This window comes from Megascapheus bottae, chromosome 12 (genome assembly GCF_031878675.1).
Source record: "Megascapheus bottae isolate mThoBot1 chromosome 12, mThoBot2.hap1, whole genome shotgun sequence".
NCBI classification, from domain to species: domain Eukaryota; kingdom Metazoa; phylum Chordata; class Mammalia; order Rodentia; family Geomyidae; genus Megascapheus; species Megascapheus bottae.
Window position 1 is genome coordinate 18,904,717 of NC_143520.1, and position 27,797 is coordinate 18,932,513.

The 27,797-nt window shown below is 35.8% G+C and overlaps 1 protein-coding gene across 1 annotated transcript in view; it reads left to right on the top strand.

The window, feature by feature from the left end:
- The window catches only part of Fap (fibroblast activation protein alpha), a 70,713-nt gene that overhangs the window by 15,311 nt on the left and 27,605 nt on the right, over positions 1-27,797 (top strand). Inside the window, exons 4-16 of the mRNA XM_090343099.1 lie at positions 441-535; positions 1,504-1,578; positions 3,085-3,137; positions 6,672-6,744; positions 7,421-7,541; positions 9,123-9,277; positions 11,474-11,577; positions 12,272-12,407; positions 15,788-15,832; positions 22,359-22,463; positions 22,562-22,632; positions 24,859-24,912; positions 26,832-26,956. Of these exons, the coding sequence (XP_090199225.1) occupies positions 441-535; positions 1,504-1,578; positions 3,085-3,137; positions 6,672-6,744; positions 7,421-7,541; positions 9,123-9,277; positions 11,474-11,577; positions 12,272-12,407; positions 15,788-15,832; positions 22,359-22,463; positions 22,562-22,632; positions 24,859-24,912; positions 26,832-26,956 (1,212 nt within the window). The remainder of the gene's footprint in view (positions 1-440; positions 536-1,503; positions 1,579-3,084; positions 3,138-6,671; positions 6,745-7,420; positions 7,542-9,122; positions 9,278-11,473; positions 11,578-12,271; positions 12,408-15,787; positions 15,833-22,358; positions 22,464-22,561; positions 22,633-24,858; positions 24,913-26,831; positions 26,957-27,797) is intronic.

Below are 27,797 nucleotides of genomic sequence, written 5' to 3' on the forward strand. Positions count from 1 at the left end.
TAAGTCCAATCAAATAAATGGTGAAATCAGTTTATGACATTGTAGTTGAATATGCAGAGTGTCACTAAACAATAGAATTATTTTTTTATTTTCCCTTTTAGAAAATGAAATCCATATGGAGTTCTTAAACTAAATTAAAATCTGAAATATAATTTCTTTTTATTAGTACAAAAGAATTATGCCAGTTTTAACTAGCTTGTCCTCTTTAGAAGCGTGAAAATACTAAATTTTAATCAAAGTTTCCTGAGTGCATTATAATGAGGTGTTCTTACCAAATAAAGCATCTTGGTGGGAATCATAAAAAAGAATCATTTCTTCCTTCCCATTTCCGATTAGTCATTGGAATAGCAAAGCAATTCTATGAAGCAAGAGAGATCTCTTTTGGTTTTTGTCTATTTAAGAGAGCTTATTTCAAGTGTTGCTTTCTTTCTTATTTAAAGGACAAGAATATCTTCATCAATCTACAGATAATAATATAGTACTTTATAATATTGAAACAGGAGAATCATATGTCCTTTTGAGTAATAGCACCATGGTATGTATTAACATCATTTTTCTCCTAAGAAACATTTGCCAGCTCTTCACTGACCAAAAGACCAGCTCTGATTCTTAGCATCTGATCTGGATCCAACCAGCTTTCCCAGCTCCATCTCTTCATTATCTTCATTAGAGTCTGTGTGTTTTGTAGTTAGACTGCTAGTCTTCACTTTCTTCTAAATCTCCTAGCATCTTTTCTCCTCTGTGGAAATAATACCACATAAAGTAAGAGTTAAGAAACTTAATCCTCAGTCTAGTTAAGTAAAGTTCAGATCATGGCACATTTGTTAGTAATGGAAATTAGGAATAGTTCTACACTGCACTAGCTTTGCTATGCCCTTGGCTTCTTCATCTGCAAAGTAGGAATACTAATAAATGAGGATTAGTGGCATGAGTCAGGTGTAGAACATTTGCGAAGCAAGAATGAGGCCTTCAGTGCAAACCTCAGTGCCACACATATCTCCCCCTAAAAAAAGAATTAAACAAGATAACATTTGGAAGTGCTCTAGTCTTTGCCTAGCCTAGAATATATGGTTGGCAAATAGTAGCTATGATTTGGGGGTTCAAGTTGTTTTGCCTTCCTGGACTTCCAGTCTTCCTCTTTCCTTTACCTGTGACGTGGTACTCATCTTTCAGCCTAAGCTCAGATAGCCTTTCCTGGGTAACCAATTGTCTCTTCCTTCTGTTCAATCTCTTCTTCCTCAACACTTTTGCAACATTATATGAGATCTTTTTTTGTAGAACTTTCTAATTTGCATTTCCACTTATTTACAGGATTCTTGAAAAAAAGTCAGCCTCATTTATTGCATTCATCTGCAGAGTTTGATTTCTCTGCACACACTAGGTACAATAGGGATATTTTCTTCAGCTGTATTACATACATAGCAGGATTCTTTCAGAAATATCCATTTCTGTGGCTCTCTGTTAGTTTTCTCTGTGTCCTAACCACCCTTTTCATCATTTCAGAAAAGTGTGAATGCTTCAAATTATGGCTTATCTCCTGATCGGCAGTTTGCATATCTAGAAAGTGATTACTCAAAGGTATCAAATATTTAATCGGAGTATCTAACTATATTTCCTATAAACCTACACTTAATTCATGAAAGAGAAAATAAGACTGAAGAATGTTTCTCTATATCTAATACTTAAAAATTAAATGAGTCAAGAAGCAGAAGTGAAATGTACACAAATCATTTTGAAGTTAGCATTCCTGCCTGGTGTTCAGGTAATAAAAAGTATTTTTTTCTTATGGAATTTTCTTTCACTTTGGGGAACTGATACGTTCAAAAAGAGAAAAATATCTCTGTAAGCTGAAGCTACTGGATATCATGATTGTGTAGTTAATTGTCGCGGTGCAGTTTAATCTTAGAGAGGCTTTTTTGTTCTTGAAAGTGGAACAATTAAGGAAAACTATATGAAAGCCACAGCCGACGGTATAGAGTCAGTATATAGAGCAAGATGTATATCTGTGTTTGAAAGCCTAATTTAGGGGTGTTCTCACCAAAACAGACTATTTACTAGCACTGCTGTTGAATTCCCCTTTGTTGATGCAGGTGTACGAGGGTTTTTTTTCTATTTATACAGACAAAATTATAAAATAATTTTTCTTAAGTACAGAGTAACTTATAGAATGAAATTAAACTTCTAATAGTTACTTTCAGATTAAGAAGCATTTGTTTCAGAACATAGCTAAGATTCTGCATGCCAGCTAATTGTTTTCTAATGACCCAGGTCCCTAGTCACAAAATCTTCAAGGAATTTTGAAAGTCTTTAAATATATATATATATATATATATATATATATAGAGAGAGAGAGAGAGAGAGAGAGAGAGAGAGAGAGAGAGAATCTAGAGCCTAGGAATGTAGCTAAGTGGCAAAGTACTTGCTCAGGAAGCCCTGGGTTTGATTCCTTAGTGAACAGAAAAAGCCAACAGTAGCACTGTGGCACAAATGGTAGAGTGATAGCCTTGAGGAAAAGAAGTTTGGGGACAGTGCCTAGGCCCTGAGTTCAAGCCCCAAGACTGGTAAAAGAAAAAAAGAAGAATCTAAAATAATACTTAATTAACATCAGTCTCTAACCCCAGCATATAACAAGAAAAAGGACAACTTTACTCAGGAGTTCTAAATAAAGTCTGTCCTATTCTTTCAACTTGAATTAATAAAAAAAATTGATTACAGAAAGGATAGCAGTTTTTAATATAACACTATGCTGGATGTAAAGCCATCACTGCCTTTACCTAAGTGTGGGTCAGTTCCTATGGGCTATGGAAATTGCAGTGACTTCACTTCCATTCAGATAAGACAAGAAGGAAAAATTTCAGGATACAATTTTTCATTGCTGAAATTGGTTCTGAAATTTGGACAAATAGCACAAAAGACCACAGCAAAACTTTTAAAATATAAACTAGATTCCAACTGAAATCTAGTGCTTTGTGAAAATAATCCTCTAAGGATTCTGAGCCTTGCATAAGTACTTTGTGGTTATATATTATTGATATGAGCTTTTAAAAACCTCTACTCTGACTTCACCTCTCTTCTTCCTGACAGCTTTGGAGATATTCTTTCACAGCTACCTACCACATCTTCGACCTGTGGAATGGGTAAAACACCACCCCTCTTTATTAATATCATTTAACTCTACTAGCTACAACTTTCCATTCCAACTCAAATTTGAGATTAATCTTATACTCTTCTGTTGCTAATCTTAATTTGTTACACTTGTACAATATATGAGAGCCCACATGAAATTTTAGGAATTCCTCCATTGAGTATTGCCTTTTGTTGGACAAACTATTTTATATTTTTAAGCCATGTAATTTTCTTATCTTCAAAGAGGAAAATTACACATGTGGTATTTATGGAGATAAACATATGTAGGAAGAAAATAAAATCGTGTATGGGAATGACACTATTTCCAAGAGGGCGGCTTTTTTTCTTTTCTTTCTTTCTTTTTTTTTTTTTTTTGCCAGGCCTAAGCACTGGCCTTGGGCTTTCTCAAGGCTGGGGCTGTACCACTTGAGCTGCAGCATCACTTCTGGCTTCTTTTTTTCTATGTATGTGGTACCAACGAATCGAACCTGGGTCTTCGTGCATGCTAGGCAAGCACTCTACCACTAGGCCAAACTCCTGGCCCCAAGAGGGCAATTTCTCTATTGGAAGGATTCACAAGGTGGGAGAGGTAGTGCAGTTGTGTCTCTGACCACATACCTCAGCCACTGATTTAAAATTAAGTTTTAAAGCATGAGAAAGGTTAACACTTAAGATGTTACATGATTCCTTAACTTGAGCTCATATGCAAATTTAAGTTCACTATAAGATTTAACTATTTGACTATTTTAACTGTTTGAAACAGTGAACATTTAAAAGAAAAATATGAACTATTGTATAACTAGGCAAGAAGTAAAAGAATTTTCAGCAGAATGAAGAGTACATAAAATTTCAAAGAGGGTATCAAGCATGGAGGGTTCAGGAAACTCAGTGTGTATCAATCTAGCTGAAGTTGGGTGTGGGCTTTGCTGACCATTGGATGCATTTGTAAGATTAGGAGGAAAACATGGCCCAGATAATAGTATTGCAACTACTGAAAGACTTAAGATCTATTTCTGGTGACAATAGGAAGTCATTGAAGGATTTTAAGTTGAAAATGACATGCTCAGATTTGTACTTTAGAAATATCATCCTGGCAAATGGAGGACAATGAATTGGCTTAGTTACTCATCTGAATGTGATACCTTCTTTGCTGTTATATAAAAGGTAAAAATAATTACATGCTTTGAGGGATATTGAAAAATATCTTCTGGTCTATTTCTCCTATTGTGAAGCAAGAAATCAAAAATTTTAAAACGTTGTCTACTTCTTTTAAATGTTTGGCAATGAATAATTGTTTGCCTTAAAGTGTCAAGTTAAGAAACAGGAGCCACCATTTGGAGTAGAAAATAAATCCAGCTAATGAATCTTTCTCTTCTTTGTGTCTGGATCATCACCAATTTCCAGAAGTATTTACTAAGCACTGTTCGTGTGAAAAGCACATTTAAGAGAGTTCCAGATGAGCTTGAGGTGCTAACCTCTAGATACGTCTAGTCTTATGGGGTGATAATCTTTAAATAACTCAGTTAAGAAGTCAATCATATGTTTTTCTTTTGATCATTTTGAAATTGATGCTAGGCTCACCAAAATGTAAAACATTCCCAAAGAAAAAGAGAATGTTAATAGTTTCATTATAGTATGTGCAAACTTTAGTACTTAGAATAATGTTAATAATTTAGCTTGACTGCACAACTGTCAAATTATACAAATTCTTTTGGGCAGGTAAATACAGTATAATCTTTTGGGTAGTAACAGCTCAAACATGGGACCTCTCACTCTGCTTGCTCAGCCAGTGCTCCACTAATTTAGCCAGGCTTTCAGCCTGTTTTTTGCTTGTTAAGTTGGAGGTGAACTATTGTGAACTTTTCATTTCCTGATTGTTTTTGAATATTGATCCTCCAGATATCAGCTTTCTGAGCAGCTTTGTAATTGTATAGATTATCGTTAACTTGTATAGAAAACTAAGACAGGGTTACAGTGACAAAAGTAACATAACACTGACTTGAGAGAATTACAAAAAGGGTGAAATCCTCTGCTTCTTTACTTTTAATTGTATTCTTGCATCACTTCTCAAGGGTCTGACCTTATCCAGGCCAGATGCTAAGACACTGCGTCCCTTGGTCTCTGCACTGCCCTCTGGTGGTGGTGATTCCCACTGCAGCATCCATGCTCACCTTCCCACCTATCAAACTTGTGCCATGTTGACTTACTGCCTGATAGATATTGTGTCACATAACCTCATACTTTATATCAAAGTAGTGATGAGTGTTGCAGGTTTTCACAGGTGTCTCTAGTGTTCAAAGACTAGGAAAGGTAGAAATGTAGGTCCCGGTGGAACAGGTTGATTTGGAAGCAGCAGGGGGGTCATTCTTAAAGGATCTCAAATTACAGTCTGGAGGTAAGCATTGTTGACCCCAAAACAGAAGTCTTATGAAGCCATTAATACAATCTTCTAGAACTGTAGCTTAAGCATAGCATACTATGACTATTAAACACATAAAAAAGCGAAGATGTGGGGCTGAGATTTTGGCCTACGGGTAGAGTGCTTGCCTAGCATGCACAAAGACCCGGGTTCAATTCCTCGGTACCACATACACAAGAAAAAAAGCCAGGAATGGTGCTGTAGCTGAAGTGATAGAGCTGTAGCCTTGAGAAAAAAAATACAAAGAGAGTGCCCAGGCCCGGAGCCCAACCCCAGGACTGGCAAAAAAAAAAAAAAAAGCTATAATCTTACTGAAAAATCTTCACAATACAAGTTTTGCAACTGAATACTCACAGAATGACTCTAAACATCATACCAGGATTTTTGGCCAATAGAATGTTTTAAATTTTCCCATGGGTTGAGAACTTTGCGAGCTAAAGGCATACTGCCCAGTATATGATCTGTTTTGCAGTTTAGCTTGAGATCAGATGTTCCTTTTCTGATTTCAAGTCAGATCCCTGGGGAGATTGTCAAATGGCATCTTATTTTCAAAAATTTGAAATGCATATGCATTCACAGAGATAGGGATGGGGGTTGTGAATGAAAACGTGGAAGAGCACATATTAAACTCCTGTCCAATCTGCAGAGCTGGAAAGTACTTGTGTGACCATCTTTTTACTCTGGCGTGTACAAATCTTACAACCTCAGAGGTTAAAAGATATATATTTAATGTGGGATCTACCAAGAACTAGCACTACATCTAGAATCTCTAAGGTGCATGGTTAGTAATCTTCTTTGAGATGAAGGATTCTACTAACCAGTCTCTAGAGATGTTTCATCAGCCTATATGTCTGTTGTGCATTTACTTCACTTATAAAGGTCTGAAAACTAAAACTTAGAAAAGTTAAGTAGCTTTTAAATAAGGAATATAAGAATACAGTCCATTGCCTGTTTCCAGTGCCACATTTCTCTATTCCATTCTTTTAGATTTATGAAAGCAGAATTTCTTAGCATTCCCTTCAATTTTATAATTTATTTATTTTTTGGTTTATGCCAATATTTTTCACTGGGTAGTGAGATTTGTCATATTTCTTTCTTTCTTTCTTTTTCCTTTCCCTCCTTCTAGGGAATTTGTAAGAGGGTATGAGCTTCCTCGTCCAATCCAGTATTTATGCTGGTCTCCTGTTGGAAGTAAACTAGTGAGTGTTTAATTTATAGAAGTGTCTAATCATTTAAATAAAGGAGAAACCATTTGATTTTGGCCTTTGTTAAATTTCCTTCCATGAAAGAAAAAAAATACATTCATGACTATTTCAGTGGCTAAAAACGGGAAGAGTTTGGATAAATTGAAACCCATCTGAGAATTCCGCAAAATCTCAAGCTCATGGGTAGACTTCTTTAAATATCTCAGTCAAAAACTTTATCCTTATACTCAGCCAGAATGCGTTGTGCCAGAAAACTCAGGAAAAATATGGTTTTCACAAGTTTCCCAGACTAGCTTCAGACAACATGAAATTTTGTCCAAGCTCCTATTTAAGGACTCTAAATAAAGATTAGATCTGGCTAGCTATTAATATTCAGAGATTTATTTAACTGTTTGTCAATATGCATGATTATTTATTTGAGCAATAAGACATCTAGGATAGAACACCTTTTGTTTTATTTGACATGTGTATATATACATAATAACCATAATTGATGTTAATAAGTTGTTTTTGCTTTTAAACGAATTAAAATATTTTAGTTGAAAAACATTTTTGCCTCGGAATTAGTGCTCATTTTAAAGATACTAGGTGAATAATTAAAACATCTACAAAGACTTTCTTGTACTGTTAAAATATTTTCTCTTATTAACTAACTCACTACTGCTTCAAGGTATATGTTTATCAAAACAATATCTACTTGAAGCAAAGACCAGCAGATCCACCTTTTCAAATAACATTTAATGGACGAGAAAACAGAATATTTAATGGAATTCCAGATTGGGTTTATGAAGGTAAGCTGCATTCTTTTCTACTTTTACTGTATTAGATTTTCAAATGAAAACAATTTCACATATTCAGTAAAATTTATATGAGGGCCATTCCTTTGGGGAACTCGTTGTACTTCTGAAAGAGGTCATAAAGTTATAAGCAGGATAAGAAATACTCAAAAGGAAAAAGGAACAATGTCTTGTTATTGAGAGAGGCTGCGAGAATTTCTATTCTATTCTTCTTCCAAGTAATAGTAATGATATAATACAATGATTTTTACTGAAACAAGTTTAGAGCCCTTAAGTCCCATGCTTATGCATTTGTATGCTTTTATTTTCCCCTTCGATACTCTTTTCTTTGGCAGCACTGGGGCTGGATATCAGGGTTTCATGCTTGCTGATCCTGACATACCTTCAGCCATTTGTGTGTTATTTTTCTTCCTGCTCACACAAACTGACAGACCTATTTCATGCTTCCAATTTCAGCTGAGATGCCAGGTGATTGCTACTGCATTTGGCTTCTTGGGTTGAGGAAGCATCTTTGTGAACCTAGGCAAAGAACTGTGATCTTCTGCATCTTAGCCTCTCAAGTAGCTAGAATGACTGATATGCACCTCCTGGGCCCATGTATTGTTTGAGAAGGGGTCTCAAGAACTTTACAACCCTGGCTGGCCTTACATCAGTCACTCCCAATCTTGTCCCTTCAAGTAACTAGCACGATAGGTGTGAGACAACTGCACCTGCCTTCATATTTGATATATCTTTTGTTTTCCAAAATTCAGCACTGTCCATGTTACACAGATCTGGCCATGAATGTGTAGATGTCCTTGTTCTAGGCCTTGAAACTTAGGGCCTTGACACTGTCCCTGAGGTAATTTTGTTAGCATTCTACTACTTGAGCCACAGCTCCACTTTTGGCTCATTTGGTGCACAATTGGAGAAAAGAGTCTTACGTATTTCCCTGTCGTGGCTGGTTTGAGCCTCAATTTTCAGATCATAGCCTCCTGAATAGCTAAGATTATAGATGTGAGTCACTGGTGACTAGCTTATCCATACTATTTTTTAGGAAAATGTTCTTAGTTTTTGATAGCTGCTTGAATTTTGTCTTCAGTCTAGGTGATATAGGATCCATTTTTCTTTTACTCACTTGGACTTTCAGTCATCTAACTCTCTTAATTACGTATCTCCAGAAAAACAACTTGACTTTCAATTGTTATATAACAGCAGTACTATATGGCCTGTTTTCTCTGTTAGGATTTATCAATCAAGTGTCCTGTCTTGTGCTATGGCCTATTTGTGCTAATTTAGGTTCACATAGATCCCAAAACTGTCCTAGAGAGGAGAATTAATTATTGTTGATGTGTTTATTATTTATTTTGAAAGTTCCATATCTGACTAATCTAACAAGACTGATTAATGGTTGACGTAGACATCAGGTTAAACTGTTCCACTTAAATTAGATTATTTTTAATGACCCACATATTGCATATATCATATCCATATTACATTAATCATTTTTATCACTGCGTGTATATTTAGAGTAACTAGCAATGATTTGAAGACTCAGATGTAACTGTAACTAATATGCTATTACCTATTTTTCAGAGGAGATGCTTGCTACAAAATATGCTCTCTGGTGGTCTCCTAATGGAAAATTTTTGGCATATGCAGAATTTAATGATTCAGATGTACCAGTTATTGCCTACTCCTATTATGGAGATGAACAGTATCCTAGAACAATAAATATTCCCTATCCAAAGGTATATTGCATACTTTTAGCAGAGGCCTTCATTTTCCTGGTATAAAATGAGCAGCCTTTGCCATGAGTAGAAGTGGGATCAACAAGTTTGGTGAGCTTCTTGTCCTTGTGCATTATGAGGCAAACATTATAATTGGTCTATTGTTTATGTGGACATCTGTTCTTTGGACATCTGGTTGTGCTGGATGAAGTAGTCTTTGCAAAATTCCCCTGCAGAATCGTTGAAGAACATATGGTCTAGATCATGGAAGAAAAAAAACCCTTAATTTTAAATATTTCATGCTCTAAATTCAGGGTAAAGTTCTATTTTGCAATTCCCTCTTGGATTCTCATGTATAATAGGGAATGATAATGGAAATCTCTTCTAGTACATATTGGGAACTGGAAATGTTGAATTGCTATTCTTGTCAGGAATTGTCAGATAGATACCTTTGTGGACAGACAAGGCAAGTAAAATTTATGAGCCTCAGTTTCTTCCCTCAGGGAATTAAAGGAAATTGAAATTATATAAAGTTTTATTCAGCCCTATAATAGCCAGATCACAGCAATGAAATGATATATCCTAACCTCAACTTGTACAAGAAATTGGAAAGATGAATATCTGCACAGAAAATTCACCACTTTGACAGGATATTTGGTGTGATTTTGAAATATGTCTTTGTCTCCTTTTTTCTGTATTGTTTTTACATGTCAAGAAAAACCTTGTCATGAATGGTTCCAGTCACCCTTATATCCTTGCATTTAACTTGGATGTGGCATTTGTATGAAGTTATATTTAAGCAAAAGAGAGAGAGAGGGAGAGAGAGAGAGAGAGAGAGAGAGAGAGAGAGAGAGAGAGAGAGAGAGAGAGAGAGAGCGAGAGAGAGGGAGGGAGGGAGGGGGAGAGAGAGAGAGAGAGAGAGGAAGAGGGAGAGAGAGAGAGAGAGAGAGAGAGAGAGAGAGAGAGAGAGAGAGAGAGAGAGAGAGAGAGAGAGAGATCATTGTTATTCAAGGAAAGGCAATGGAGAACCCTCAACAGTAGAAATATGGAAAACAATGTATTTGAACAACCAGAGCATGAAAGACCTCAAAACTTTGAGAATTTGTAAGAGTGAAAAGAAGCAGGAAACCCAGAACTGAAGAGTGATGGTCATTGACCATCTGGGACCTAAATTTTCATATTTCTTTGAAAACTAGAGTTGCTGAAATATTTGGGATTAGAGAGTGGGGGAAATTCCTAAGACACAAAGACTTAAGTAAACCTAGGAGGTCATAGGAGAGACTAGACCTTTATTTAAATGAATTCAAATAACATTGAGTCATTTCACATTGTTTATCTAAATTTTGTGAATTCACAATTTAACTGTGAATTTCTCACTTTATGGAAATAACAGGATTATAAGACACTGTCTAGTCAAATCATTGTTATGTGTATTTTAGGCATCTAATCTCATTAAAAACACAGAACAAGTATTGGGGCGAGGAGTTGGCTTAGGGGTGGAGTGCTTGCCTAGCGTGCACAAAGACTGGGGTTCCATTCCTCAGTACCACACACATAGAAAAAAGCAAAAAGTGGTGCTGTAGCTCAAATGGTAGAGTGCTAGCTTTGAGAAAAGCCCAAGGATAGTGCTCAGGCCCTGAGTTCATGCCCCAGGATTGGTTGGGGGGGGAACCCAAAAACACAGAAAAAGAATAATTCCCATGCAAACTTGATTTGAAAGTGTAATTGTTCCAATCTTTGGGAATAGGAAGAGGAGATTTGGTTGTTGTCTTAATCCAAATTATATGGCAAGAGCAAAAAGAATATTTTCTTTGGTTCTGCCTTCTGTTCTTCCAACCAATTTTCTCTCTGGTTCCCTTAACATGAAAATGATAGGATTATATTTACTGTTATTCCAAAACCTTATTGAAATGTCTGACTTACAAAATAAAATAAAAAAGGACATGGACTGAAGAACTGTATTTTTACCCAAGTATTTTTCCCCCAAATATATGACACCTCTCTCACTTTAAAAAAAATTCCCTTAAAATATGTGGTTTATTTTTTTACTCTGGCTATAACAATCTGCAAGTAAAGTTGAAATGGTCATATTTAATAGTGTATTTTTGACAGTAAGCTTCATTATTACCTTATAAAAACACACCTAAATTATTAAAATGCCTTTAACCTATTGATGATAAGTGAAATTTTCTGAGCTTATATCCATTTTCTTCTAAGGCTGGAGCGAAAAATCCTACCGTTCGGATCTTTATTATTGACACTACTTATCCTCAGCATGTGGGTCCCATAGAAGTGCCAATTCCAGAAATGATAGCCTCAAGGTAACTAATCTCAGATTGCTCGCACATTTCTGAACTGAATTTTAGCACTTTCAAATGTCCTAATCATAGCTTAAACTTCTTTTTTGCTGAGTTTATGATATGCATCCTATAGCAAAAACTGAAATGATCATATAGAGCATATACAAATTGGGGGAAAACACAAAGAAGTTTCTTAAATTGATTTTTTAAAAGTAGTCATTTTACATCTATAAAGGTGATCACCATGGCCAAACTAAGTAGAGCTTTCCTTGTCTGTACAGAAGGAAATCTGGTAGCTTATACATTGAAGTTTGTCCTCAGATTGTAATGTTCAGTTCTGCCCATATTCCTTCAATCCAGTTTTACAGAGCTATGAGCATAATATGTGCCCAATAAGTAAAAACTGATAAGCCAAACTCCAAATACTAGCACTTTAAAAATTGAAAATGATCTTTCAGTTGTCTAATTGTACATTTACCTTTGACTCTGTGTCTGAGGAAAAACTCAAGTATGAAATGACTCCATTACATGAAAAATGTTCCTGTACTTTAGTTTGCAGATCTAGGAAAATTCTAGAGAAAGTTTTATCTTCCTTTATTTACAGAGTAACTGTTCCATAAAATATATTTTTAGAAGACATAAATCGAGGAATTTTTATATTCTATAAGCTTATGGTTCATAATCTTTATCTGCATTTTCTCTAATTTATCTGCAGTGATTATTATTTCAGCTGGCTCACATGGGTAACGGATGAACGAGTCTGTTTGCAGTGGCTGAAAAGAGTCCAGAATGTCTCTGTTTTGTCTATATGTGATTTTAGGGAAGACTGGCACTCATGGGATTGTCCAAAGGTAAGCCACTAATGTGCATTTCTGAACATGAAAGGACAATAGTAGATACTGATAAATAGATAATGTTATACTATAAAATTCAAAATTGCTCCATTCAACAGTGATTTCTTTGCAAAAATGCATTCTATATTCCATGTTGATTACTTTTATTGAATCAATAGGTACCTGCCTTCTTGAATAAGTATTAGGATTACTATTTGGAGAGAAAGAATAGATGAAACAATGCAAAAATTGGGAAAACAGATATCTGTGTATCAATTAGGAAGGTCATCCATCCTTTTGAGATTGTAGATTACCTACCAACAAAAGCAAAACCTGAAGATAAAAACAAAAATGGGAGGCCGGGAGTTTGGCCTCGTGGTAGAGTGCTTGCCTAGCATGCACGAAGACATGGGTTCAATTCCTCGGTACTACATATATAGAGAAAAGCCGGAAATGGTGCTGAGGCTCCATGATATTGCTCTAGCCTTGAGAAAGTCCAAGGACAGTGTTCAGGACCTGAGCTCAAGCCCAAGACTGGCAAAAAAAAAAAAGAAATGGGCATCCTGCAAAAATAGATGTGTTCTGAGGCCAGGACTTTGACTTAGTGGTAGAGTGCTTAACTAGCATGCCTGAGGTCCTGAGTTCAATTCTTGGTACCACAGTCACAGAAAAGGCAGAGTGGTGCTGTGGCCCAAGTGGTAGAATGCTAGAATTGGGAAAACCCAAGGACAGTGCCCAGGTCGAGTTCAAGCCCCAGGAATAGGAAAAAAATAAGTTCCACATAGAGAATCAGAGAGGAATGCAAATATGCAAATAGGACATCTTCCATTCAAGGTCAAACTTGAAGGACAAAAAAATACAAAGTAAATGGATATTTTTTAAAGTAAGATAAATGTTCTCATTTTAAAACAAAAGTGGGTGGCATGACATGAAATGTCAAATCAAAGTATTCAAGCATCCACTTCTCATAGAAAGCTACATCTTGAACTAATACTTGGAGAGGGAACAACCTTTAAAAAAATTGGCAGATTTCTATTTCTTTAAAATTACTATTGTTCAAACCTAAGCATAAGCAGAAAAAAAATACATGATCAGGAAACTACTTCACCAATCTAAAAGCTTCATAATATGGATTTTCTTCCATACTCATAATAGATTAAGAGATGCAAATGTTTTCTTTATATAGAAATTCTATGGGTTAATTTTATAACACATCTAATTATGAAGAATACTTCATCAATCTAAATACAGAATAAATCTATTTTAAATAAGAAAAGAAACAGAGCACCCAAGTAAATTATGAAATTCCATCTAAAATTTGGGACATTGTATTTTACAAGGAAAAACTCATACGGTTTTATTTGAAGATACATCAGAACCACATAATAATATTATTTAGCCTTAAATAATTTAAGTCATATATTTGCATGACAAAAGTTGACTTATTTTGATGGAATATGATACAAGTTTATTTTTATCTTATTTATATTTGGCTCTAATGTAATGTAGTCAAATAAAGATAGATTTATTTAGTTATTAGAAATAATTGATCTAATTACTCAGCTTTGGACAAGCAGATTTTTACGAGTTTTAATAAATATAAATATTAAGAAGCACTTATTTAACTTTATTATTTTGAAAATTATTAAGTTTATCCATTAGATATGAAGTTTAACTAATAAAAGTTGATTTTGTAAATATGATTTTGTAACATGAAATTCTAATGTATCAAATTTGAGATAACTTAAAATGAACTGAACATTTAAAGTATTCATTCAAAGAGATATTCAGTGTGTTCTTGAAATTATTACACTTATTATTTTACCAGTCCTGGGCTTGAGCTCTGGGCCTGAGCACTGTCCTGGGGTTTTTCCAAGGCTAGAACCTTACCTCTTGAGCCACATCACCACTTCTGGCTTTTTTGTGTATGTGGTACCAAGGAATTGAACCAGGTTTTCATGTATGCGAGGCAAGCACTATATCAGTAGGCAAAAATCTGGGGCCCCCAAGTTATGTTTGCCATGCTCCTTTTTAACATATAAAAAAAATCTTATTAGCCATGTTAGCGTTTTTACAAGGTAGGCTAACAGCTTTAAGTACTACTCCATTAATTCAGTGTATTAATATAGTTGGAACTAATTGAATATCCACAGATCCACCTATTAGTTGATGGAAGTAAGCCTCGTGTGGCAAGACATGGGCAAGGAGTCGCTGCTTTATACAGTCATTGAGAAATTGAGGGGAAGGCATCCATGATTTTCAGCACTAATCCAAATCATTCATATCTGACACGAACATCCAACACTAGGGTGGAAAAAAGAATGGAGGATTATGCATGGAAGTAGACTGAGTCATTTCTACCCACATATCATTGACAAGAACTTATCACATGACCACACCCAAGTGAAAGGAAGGCTGAGAAATAGCTAAGTGGGTTTGCTGATTACCTTTCCGTCTAGAACCACTCTCTATTTATTGTGTATAGGTGATTTTTTAATCCATACTAAAGACTTCCATTACCACTTAACAACTCTGAAATTTATTTCAGATGAGTTGAACTTTTCTATTTCATCCTCCCTAATGAGACCTTCACTTGAACCTTCACCATTCTTTTTCCAGAGATTGTAATAACCTTCCATTTGGTCCCTTTGCTTCCTTCCGTCTTACTCACCTCTAATTGATTTTTTTCTCTCATGTCCAATTTTTAAATTTGAAGTCACTCAAAGGATTTATCTCAGAAATTCTTAGAATAGCATTATAAAATCTAGCTGTGTCTTCACTTAACTAACTCTTGTGTATAGCATTTGACTCGCCCATAGCAAAGCATTTACGATACTAAAGTTTTCTAATTGCAATGTGAGTAATTCTACTCAGGTCTTCTTTCTATATTTTTTCTAGAAAATTGACCTTTAAGATAGCTAAATATATCTTTAATGAGTGATGTTATCCCATACTAAAATATAAAACAAAGTAAGAGAAATTATGATTAACTTGTTTTTTTTTTAATTTTGTGACTTGCAAAGACTGAGGAAAGAAAAAATTAACCTAACTCTACTACAAAATTATTATGTTTTATTACCTCATACCAAGAGTCTGGGTTATTCAGGGCATCCATACATGGTTCCTCATTATAAGGCACTGTCTCACAAGAGAGTTAACAAGAATTAAAGGTGAAATTTGACCTTGCCCTTAAATTTTCCACATTTGTTCAGCAATTCTGTTGTGTGAACTTTGTAATACAGTCCTCTTAAACTCAAAATTGAAATTAGTAGACTAACAATAGGAAACTCTGAACAAATTAATGCTTAGAGGGTTAACAGCTTAAATATTCCACATGTCCAAGTTATATCCATGCAAAAGTGTTGTCCTAATTCTGTGATATGACTTTTTCTCTTTAGACCCAGGAGCATATAGAAGAAAGCAGAACTGGATGGGCTGGTGGAGTATGATTTTGCTATCTTTTCCTTGTTATGTTTAATAACACTTGACAGATTCTTAGTTATAAGGGCACTACTTGTTTTCATAGAAAAAACAACATCAAGGTAATGCAGTGATTTGTAAAGTGATTCTCCCTTCCCACCCCCCTCTTCATCTCCCCTCTCCCTCTATCTTTCTTTTATGTTTTGGCAATTATTGGTTTTGAACTCAAGGTATTGAACATTGTAGACAAGTGCTGTGTCACTTGAGCCGTACCTCCCAATGCTTTTTTGCTTTAGTCAAAGTTTCAGATAAGGGCTGTCTTACCTTTTGACCTGGGGCAAATGATCACTCTATTGGCATCTATCATGCAACTGTGATTTCAAACATGCACCACCAAGACAAACTTATTTGTTGAGACAGTGTCTCAATAATAAGCTTGTACCTGAACTGGCCTTGAACCACACTTCTCTCTACCTTCATATATTACTTAGCTGGGATTGCAGACCACATGGGTCTTTATGCACAGCTAGGCCATCTAATATCAATTTTTCTATTTACAGGATTGTATTGAGAACATATTCTTTCTAGTCTAACCTTTAGTATGTCAACTGATTCCCTAATAGGTATTACTAGTAATTACTTCTAGAATAAATACAATGGAGATCATTTCTCAAAAAATAACAGACAAAACCATGTTGATATTCATGTGATTTGAACCCAGGATTGAAAGGGGGGAAACATTAGGATTATTGTAGGGTAAAAGAACTCTACTTCTTAGTAAATTTTACTGCATTTTATGTATGCATAATCATTCCAGTTTGTAAGAAATTATTTGCTGTCAAATAGGAAAATGTGCGTTTTGTTACCTATATCTGGAACTTCTGGATTATGTAGTGATATATTAGAATTTTTAGTGTGAAATCATATTAATTGTATGTCTTATCCTACATAAATAATATGAAATGAGACAAAAATAACGGGGTGTTACATGAATACTGCCGCTTGCCACAAATGTATGATGTGTGTGTGTGCGTGTGTGTGTGTACGCGTGTGTGAACTCAGGGTCTGGACAATACCTCAGTTTTCTTGCTCAAAGCTAACATTCTACTACTTGAGTCACAGTTCCACTTCCAGCTTTTCATTGGTTAATTGGAGGTAAGACTCTCAGGGACTTTACTGCACAGGATGGCTTTGAATCATAATCCTCAGATTATTGTCCCTTGAGTAGCTAAGATGACAGTCATGAGCCAGGTGACAGGATTGAGCTGGTGTTTAAGCTGGGTTGCCTGTTTGACATTTGGACACTCTGTAAATTGGAAGCCCACAAGGCCTAGCTTAATATATTAACTAACCTGATACAAAAGCAGTAAAACATTCAGAAATCAATTCCAATGTAAGAAGTGCTATGAAACTTAGAAGGGCTAGAAAGAAGGTACATATGGGAGGTAAAAATCTTTCTGTAGTAATCACTGCTACATACGTTACCAGATAAATTGATTTTTATTCTGTTACATTCAACTCTTCTTTAAGTAAAAGATACATTAGCTTTAATTGTTCACAGTTTTTTTCTTAGTCATATACACTTAAGTGTATATGTGTAACAAGTAATAATTTATAGGTGTATAATTTAGAGAATATGGAAAATCATCTTTGAATCTACTTTTTGGCATATTACTAAATTATTGTAGGAAAAAGCAGCAGTATTTGCTATAAAAAAAAGTTCTCTAAATTTTGTTCATTCCTGACCAATCAGAAACTAACCTTCTCAAAAAGTCTCTATTATTGAAAACATAAGGAAAAAGCAAGTTTCTGTACTAATTCACTCTCCATTGTGAGGCTTTTTAGTAAAGAATGAATAGCTGCAATATGCTTACAAATGCCAGTTCATTGTGTGCTTATGCTGGTCATGTAACTTACAAATGGAATTTATACAAATATTATGAATGATATGATTATACACATATCAACACCACTGCTACAAGCAACTCACTTAAGTGTGTCACCTGGGACAGCAAGACTAAATGATTCTGAAAATTTCACCATCTTCAAAGTACTCTGAAATATTTTAGAATGTATCCTTTGGCATCAAGTATGTTTAAGAATCTTGAGAACAACATGACTGTAAGCCAGGGGTTCACATCTGTAATTGTTTCTACTCCAGAGTCTCAGATCTAAGGACCAGAGTTCAAAATCAGCCTGGGAAGACAAATCTTCCCTATTCATCTTCACTTAACCAGCAAAGAACCTGAACTTAGGTTATTGATAAAGTGGTAATGTCTCCGTCAAAAGCAAAAATGCTGAGTGAAAGCTCAAGGCCCTGAGATCAAGACCCATCATAGGCATATGCATTAAAAAAAATCTGTAAACAAGAGCTTGCAAACAAGAGTTGAATGAATAAGTGAATGGATTTCGGTAGAACACTTTTTTCAAAATACTCCAGTGGGGTCATGTGGTATCTTTTGAGAGTAAATTTGGTCCCTTCAAATGCATTTAGTGAATATGTAAGGTGTTTTTTTTTTAAATCTGGGCTGTGTGATTTTGTTCCAGATTATTTAATATTTGTACGTTTAGGATTATATTTGAAGCAAATTATTTTCCTAAGGAACAAATATTAATCTCTCAAAATTTATCATGTACTTTGTGAATCTTCTAATGTCCAAAAGAGGAATGGTCAAAGTATTTTCAGTGATAGTCAATATTCTCAGGAGGAAGTTCAGTCCTCACATGGTACATGCTAGGCAAGCACTCTACCACTAGGCCAAACTCCGAGCCAAAATTGTTTTTAATATGGTAAATTTCTTTTTGCCCAGGCCCTGTTTCATCCCTCACCCCTTGCAAAAAAGTAAATAAGAGAATTTAAGAAGCAGATATTTACTCCTTTAACTTTAGAGAATAAGCACTGGAAGCAGAATGCTTAGACTACAAAGTCACACTTAAATTATTGTTAAACGAATTAGGTGAAACACTAATTTCCTTAGTTAAAATGCTAATAGCAATAACAACAGCAATTATAATAATTTTCTATTTGATGTTTGAGAACTTGTGCTTTTTTTTAACCAAATAATGAAATCAGTTGCAACATCAGTTTCCTGTCCTTTAACAACATTGACAAGATATGATACAGTGGAAAATCATCTTACTTTCCAAGTAAAATATTTTAAATGTCTCTACACATCACATAGATGAGTAAATTATCAGAAAAATCTAAGTATGATGAAGGCACTAGCCAAGGGACCTTGTTAAAGCAAAGGCCAGCTTTGTGTTGTGTGCTTATCTAGTTCCAGGTGTGACTACTACGAAGAACTTAACTAAGCATGCATTATGGGCCTAGCTTTGGCCAAGCTGATCGGAAATATTTTACACTCTCTTTACCTCACCTGAGTTACCTGGTTATCTAAAGCAGCTGTCTTTGATGTGGGCAATGAAAAGAGAGAAGATAATACCAGCTTAGCAGAAAGATTCTTCCTGTTTGCCTATTTCTTATATCTCAGAACATAACACTCTCTTCTGTTAATATTTTATCTTCAATAAAAATGAAATTTTAAGTTTTCACCCAGAACAAAAGCTTTTTAAAACCCAGAACTAAAAATATATGAATGTTGTATTTTTCTGTTAACTTAAATATTTTGCTACTGAACTTCCATTTTAGTGACTAAAACCATATAAAAAAGCATGTCTCTCACACAAGAGAGGATTCGTAAGAACTTTATCATCATTCTGAAATGATGATAAATTATTAACTGCAGCTAGGATGCTGCCCTACTTGGACACGGTATGAAGAAGAGTCCAGTGGTCTGATTGACTGAGACTTAGCTACGTCATATTCCTAAACTAGTTTTGTGTTTAGGCTGTGCGATCATTGTACAGGGCTCAGCCCAAAGACAACTTCAAGCTTCAGGGAAGCTTCAAAGCTTCCTGCTTTGTTTAAACTGAAGAGCTCATGTGTTAAGACTGTAACACACTGTATTGGTTTTCTGGCTCTTTAATACATTGTACAAGAGAGCAGACATTTCTGGAAGATGGATGTCTGAAATTGAGGTATTGATTGGCAGAGTCACACTGCCTCTGAAGGCACTAAGGAAGAATCTCTCCTTAACTCTTCCAAGTTCTGATGGCTCCTAAAAATCTTTAATGCTCCTTGATCATGATTGTAGCACTGTATTATCTGCCTCCATTTTCATATAGTCTTCTCTTCAGTGGCTGCTTATATCGTCTCTCATGAGTTTTTGTTTATCTTCATTTTTGTTTCCAGTATTGACATAACTGTAGAATCAATCAGGGCAGGTGCTGTATCGTATTGCTCTGGTCATTTTGTTTATTTTTGATGCGGATCTCACTTTTTTCAAGTACAGCAAAAATTGCTAAATAGCAATGATGTAGCTAGGACAACAGGACAGAGTCACTCCCCAGCTTTTATCTGTTGAGCTGGCATCTTACAATCTTTTTATTTATTTATTTTTGTCTTGGCTGTCCAATCACAGCGACCCTATTGATCTTAAGATGGGCAGCACCATGCCCAACTTCTGTTTGAAATGGAGTCTCTTGCACATCTTGTCCAGGTTGCTTGGATCTGATCATCCCAGTCTCAATAGTGGGTCCCTAAGCAAGGGTCCTGGATGTAGCTTCTTCTTTCTAGGTTGATTACAGTTAGAGCTGAACCTTATCTATTATAATCATACTGTCAACTCTTATCCTGATTACATTTGCAAAGACCTTAGTTCCAAAGAAGAAAATACCCCATGAAGTAGGCAAGGGGCAGGGTATTATTCAGCTCTCTGAATTTTAATGGCAGTTGTTCAAAACCAGCATAAGGGAAATAATGATCCAACTTTATCAAAAGGTATCAAATACATGTGGATCTACCATTCAATATGCCTACAATACTTTCTCCTTTATTTTGTTCAGAAATTTATCAAAGTAGGTCTTGGTAGAATAGATGTTTATACTAAAAAACACTGCTATGTTTTTCATTTTGATGTTACTAATCATCTAATATCACATAGAGGAGAACCAACTAGAAAGAGTTGGCTTTTAAACTATTATGGAATTATCTCCTCTGCCTCACACAATTATTTTACAATGGTGTCCTCATTTCATGAAAGGATGGCATGAAAAACAAAATTTTCAAATGTAAAAGGAAATCCATTCATGGTTAAATGTGAGAAACATGACACTATTAGTTAAATTTTAGTATCAGATACAGAATTGCAGCATTCAGCGTGTCAAAGTGTGGCTTGTTAAGTTCCAAGATATACCAGAATCCCTAGCCCTCCTATGTCATTCTATGGATCTCAGCAGGTAGCCAATCAGCGTTCTCTGAAAGATAACAAACTAGAGCAATGAGTTCATTGTTTCTTGAGCTCCAATAATAAACATTTGTCATCATGATAACATTTTTAACTTTTTTTTTTGCCAGTATTGGGGCTTAAACTCAGGACCTTGGCACTGTCCTTGAGATTTTTTTTGGCCAGTCTTGGACCTTGAACTCAGGACCTGACCACTGTCCTTGGGTTTTCTCAAGGCAAGCACTCTACCACTTGGCCTAAGTCCTGGTCCTCCTTGAGCTTTTTTAAGGCTGGCACTCTACCATTTGATCCACAGCACTACTTCTGGCTTTTTCATTTTTTTAATACTATAATTTTATTAAATGATTGGTGCAACACAAAGCAGGAAATGGGTCGTGGGTAATCATTGGTCAGTTTAGCTGGCTGTCATTTTAGGAGGATGGTTTTAGGCCAGATATGAGTCTAGGGGGATCTCCATGATGACAGGCTTGTGAGTGGTTGACATTTGCCCTAGTTTGCTGGCCCTCGCAAGTCCGACCTTGTTAGTACCAGATGGCTATTCTATGTACATCATGGTAACATTTTTACCTCAAATACAAAGCCTCAGCCTATCATTAAAACCTATGTCTAGCAGGCTCTGATTCTTTCATCCTTAAAATATCTTCAATGCTTTCTTGAATCATTGGCTTTGGGTGCTTGATATTAGATGAATTAAAAAAGTTAGCTATTTACGGGGCCGGGAGTTTGGCCTAGTGGTTAAAGTGCTTGCCTAGCATGCACGAATACCAGGGATCGATTCCTCGGTACCACATACATAGAAAAAAGCCGGAAGTGGTGCTGAGGCTCAAGTGGTAGAGCTCTAGCCTTGAGAAAGTCCAAGGACAGTGCTCAGGCCCTGAGCCAAAGCCCAGGACTGGCAAAAAAAAAAAAGTTAGCTATTTAAAGTCAAACTTTGGTCAGACAATCTCACCCCCAATACCTGTTTGTTATTCCTGAAATTCTGTTTCAAACCACTCAACCTCAAATATCTGGAAATGAAATCAGATGAAATTTTGTGAAGGTATGGGTATGCATTGGCAACCACATAGTAGTTGGATTGTGCAAGTGCCATCATGTGAAAAACTAGAATTTTAAATGTGAGTGATAGAAGGCAGAGAGACAAGGCACCATGGTTCCTGTGGATGTGGCCACACATGGCTTTAAACAGAAGCTGAGGTTTTTCTTTGGTTTGCTTTTGAACATAACCTGTGTTCATTTCTTTCAGTTCTTTCTTTCAACACCAGTTTTCAGCCATGATGCCACTTCATACTACAAAATATTTAGTGACAAGGATGGCTACAAACATATTCACTATATCAAAGACTCTGTGGTACGTTCCTTCCAAGATTTATCTCCTCAGAGATCATCCACTTGAGGTTGCTCAAATAACGCTCAGCTTCACACAACATAATGTTTGTCTTTTTTTAGGAAAATGCTATTCAAATTACAAGTGGCAAGTGGGAGGCCATAAATATATTCAGAGTAACACAGGACTCACTGTAAGTATTACGTGATCCACAAGGCACCATTCAGGTTTTAATTGGCACCAACGGATGGACATGCAAAAGACACTGTAGTATCTCTTTTGGCCTCATAACCAAACATTCTTGTTACTCTGTAGTTCAGACAACCAGAGTTGCATTGCCCATTCTTTACTAACTAGCCATGTGATTTACTTTTGGGACAAACCTTCAGTAGATTCTTAAATAATTTACCAAAAATAGTATTAAAAAAATTAAAATAGCAACTGGTTCAAAAGGCAAATGTTAATCCTCAACACTTGAAGCAACCAGAAAACTTCAAATTTTCATGGATGATATCCCATAGATATAGAGAATCTTCTATAGGAGATCAACATTTTCTAGGTTTAATATTATAACTATAATAGCTCTCTGTTAGAGGTCTTTATTGAGTAGCAGAAAACATAAAGTGGAATTGATTTTCAAGTTTAGAAATGAGAAAACTCAGATCATTTAATTGACTTGGTTAAAGGCCACTTTTGTTTGTGGTGGTGAGTATTCAAGCTTAAAATATATTCATTCTAAGGTTCTTTTTGTTAACCTCAACATGTGAGTAATTTCTTTAAGTTCTAGCCTTCTCAATTCATAATATATAATGTGTGAATAAGCCATCTTGAAATGATCATTTATGGTAAATCTTTTCTAATCAGCAGTATATATTTCCTATCAATCACTTCTAATGCATTCTAAATCCAGTGGTATTCCTTCATGCTTATAATCTTCTTGTCATTAGATTAATTGTGAAGAGCAAGAGAACAAGATCACTAGGCCAAGCTCACTGAACTGATAACCATCAGAAACTTCTTCCCAATGATGAAATTATTCCAACACTGATCAAAGGAGTTTGACCCAGAAGAGAAACAAGAGAATATCAGATGGGAGATGGGTTGCTGGCATAATAGGTAGAGAAAGAGAAGGCAAAACATCTAGCTATTGTTATAATAGCTATAATATTGGCCCATGGTGACAGACACCAGAAGGGCATAATGGGAATACAATGTGGGCTTGAAGAACAGAACCATGAATACTCTGTGTGCCATTAGCACCTAAGACTCTGCCTGTAGCAGAGTAGGACCACAGTAAATATTTGTTAAGTGAATGAGGAGATAGGGTAGATGGTTAAAAGAGATGGTGATGGATTAGGATCATCAGTAATTCTAGCTGTGAGGAAGTAGGGGGAGGAAAGTAGGTGTTGCCCATGTCTCTTGTCCCTGAAAGACAATAGACAACTCTGACAGGCCAGTGAAGTTTCAGGGAGCCATTTGGGAAAGAGACTGAGCAGTTTATTCACAGGTTGTTTGAGATGATGTGGAAAAGGCACGTGAGAGTAATGACGGGAGTCTTGTGACATTAGTGAAGACATAAATAAACCAGACACACACACAAGCTCAGAATATAAATTTCATACTATGAAGGAGCTGTATTCTGTTGCCTTTCCTTTTTCCTTGGGACTAAGGATGTTTTATTTTATGGCGCCTAGGAGATAAACTAATCAGGACTGCTAAATCCTCCTGAGAAGTAAACCAAACCTTGTTTATTCCAAACTTTTCACACTCTGTTTGCTCTTTCTAGGGGGGAGGGAGGAGAAAGTGACAGTTACTTTGTGACAGTCAGAAGAACTCACAGAGGAATAAAAATAATGTCACTAAACCAGATTTCCACTTCATAGCTTTATTAAGTCAGGACAGAACTGCACCTGTGCACCTGGCTCCTAAAATAGCAAGTATGTCCTCCTGTGAATTGTTTCTATCTGGGTGAATTAACATGACCCAAGGTGTATGGTGTCCCAGACTGGAAGAGTTTCTCTGACTTACAGCAAGCTTAGCTACTACCTGGGCTTACAAAATAAATTCAGAATATGTTTGCAATCTTAGACATAATTATAATATAACACAGAGAAACCAATTTCTCACTGATTAATCATGGAGAAGGAAAGGCATGATATTAATTAAAATCATAGTTTATATGAGGTGAGTCATATTTAATGAATCAAATTTTGATGGTACTCAGAATAATTTGCCCCTTCACTGATGACTTGAAAGCCAAAGTAAATACCCACGATGAAGTTATTGACAATGACATGTGTATACAAGTGCCAGTTAATTGTTTCATCACATAATTACTGTACTACTTACAATATTGATACTTTCAATAATACTATCAACTGAATCATCAATACTGAATAATGTCTGAATGTATTTTCAGGTTCTATTCAAGCAATGAATTTGAAGGTTATCCTGGAAGAAGAAATATCTATAGGTAATGATATCAATGCATTTTAGTATTGAGAGCTGGAAGATAATTTGAGCAAAATTACAACAGACAATGGTATATGTGGAATGATTTTAAAGGTGCAAAATAAATTTATAAATTACAAATTTATAATTTATAAATTTATAAATTAAGAGAAAACATCCAGGGGCTATTGTGGATTGTATACAAAACAGTATTAAAACCATAATATGGGAAGTGGTGTTGTAACTCAAGTGGTAGAGTGATAGCCTTTAACTGAAGAACTCAGGGATATTGCCCACGCCCAGAGTTCAAGCCCCATGTCTGACCAAAAATAACAAAGCAAAAAAAAAAAAAACAAGACCAACAACATAATATGCCAGGAATGTGACTTCCTAGTAGAGTTCTTGCCTAGAATGCATGAAGCATTTATTCTTTGGTACTACATCATAGAAAAAGCCAGAAGTGGTGCTATCGCTGAAGTGGTAGAGTACTAGCCTTGAGGACAGTGCCAAGGTCGTGCATTCAAGCTCCATGACTGGCCAAAAAACAAACAACAACAAGAAAAATACTATTCCATCTTTAACTTATCCAAAGTAGTTTTTTTCAAAGGCAAATTAAAACATTTTATGTTGATTTAAATACAAAATATTATTTGTATGCTACTAACCGCTCCAACAAAAGTTTAGGGTAATTGAATACTTACTTAAACAAAGCATTGTTCTTACTCCCATAACTGTTTTCATTCCCATATAGTGTGATTTCTTTGGCTATGGATTACTTTGGCATAAGCCAGCTCTACTTTTGTTAATGTGTAAATTCATTCTGGCCAACCTCTTGATGGTTAGGGTGGTGCCCTCCACACTCCTTGCTGGATGTGAAAATAGAAACATGGACTGATACTATCTGATACCAGGAGCTAATAGTATACTATATGCCAAGGACTTAGAATGCAATCTATAATTTCGTTTAGTCTCCACAACTCCATGAATCAGGTAATATAGTTGCAGTCATAATCAATATGTGAACTTGCTGACCTGAGTCCTTACTGTCAACTCCTTTTCTAATATCTTCCAAGACCACATTAAAGTCAATCATCACAGAAGAAAGAAGAAATTTTCCCTCTGCCATATTCCTTGTTCCCCTAGGATCATGCTCTTTATTTATCTGGGACACTTAGCAAAAGGAACTCAAAGGTGGAACAGGCAACCTGACAGCCACCAGGAGTTCTGACCCTGCCTGTACCACCCTTACACAACACCATATAGGCTTCAGGAGTTGGGATTCTGATTCTAACAGCCTCAGCAAAAGGCATGATGCAAAGGATGTTGCTGGAGTGAGTTTGGAAACAGAGAAATGTGCAGGTTGGCCTGTACAGGTAAGTGAGGAAACAGCATTTCAAGACTCAGGTCCCTTGAGCCCACAGGAAAAGAATGGAAAGTATAGGAAGCAGATAGAATGTGGCTTCTTATTTCCATTTTGCTCAGTGCTGAACCCCCTCTAGATATGAATAAGACCAGGGACTTCTTTCTTGGCAATATAGCCAGATTTTTCCTTATTTGTTTTGCTATGACATAGAGAAAGAAAGACCAGGAGATGACGATCTATGGATTGGAATGCTTTTATAAAATGTAAGCAATTAATGATTATGAAAAGTAACTACCTCATTGCTGTTGGAAGCCTTAGATACATCTCCCATTTCAGGAAAACCACAGAGGGCTTCTCCCTAGAAGCTTATGCCTCCTCAGGCAAAAAGGGAAAAAAGGATCAAAAAATCAAGCTACATCAAAATACAGTGATTCCTCTTTACTTTAAATGATATTGGCAACAGAAAAATAGAGTGGGTTTGATGTCAATATGTAAATTAGTCACTTTACATGGAGTAGTACATTTTGATAAATACAATCTCAAAATTTCAGCTTAGTTTTATTTTCATTTCCCTCTAGAATTAGCATTGGAAGCTCTCCTCCGAGCAAGAAGTGTGTTACTTGCCATCTAAGGAAAGAAAGGTGCCAATATTACACAGCAAGTTTCAGTGACTTCGCCAAATACTATGCACTCATCTGCTATGGTAGGTGATGGACCTAATGTACACATTGCCTTCCCCACTTACATTGTCATTATTTGCATCGCTATCATCTCACCGGTTCTTAGGTGTATGTGATTGAACATTCTCTACTGTGAGGATCTTTATCTCACATTTAAGAGGAAACTAATGACAGGAAAAGGAAGGAATTACCCCATTTCTTTGCCTTGTAGGAAAGAGAGAATGACTTACCAAAGGTGTGTAGAGCAGATAATTATCTCTGCCTTAAGCCCAAGTCTGTTGCCTTTAAATTCATGTTCTGAACTACCATGTTCCATAGCCCCATGGCAGGGTGTACAGATGCAGTCGACCAGCTGTGTAGAGTAAGGTAATATCATAAACACAATCACTTTCCCTGTTAAAACAGTTGGACTTTGGCTTTGTTTGATAGAGAAATGTCACTTTCCTAAAGCCAGTGGAAAGAACAATAGCTTAGAAACCTGAAGTATCTCCTTTGAAGCCAAATCTTTGCTCCAAAGCTAGTGTAAATGGGGATAGAAAATAAGCCTTTGCCATTCCATGTGTCCTTGTGAATTTGGAAGATATCTTAACTAATTCGTTTTCAAAACCAGGTAAGTAGTAAAATATGTAAGACATTTCTTTTTCAAGTAGCTTAGGCATGTGCACAGTTTATGAATATTTGCTATACAAATAATGTTATTGAATGTATAACATGTTATCTTTAATACTTGCCAAGGAATCAACAGGCTAATAGCAAACTATAGATTAAAGAAATATCTTAGGTACTTAGTTCATCACAGGGATTTGAAAAGTCAAATTAAAATAACTTCTAGATGGGTATGGGTTGCTCATACTGTAATGCTAG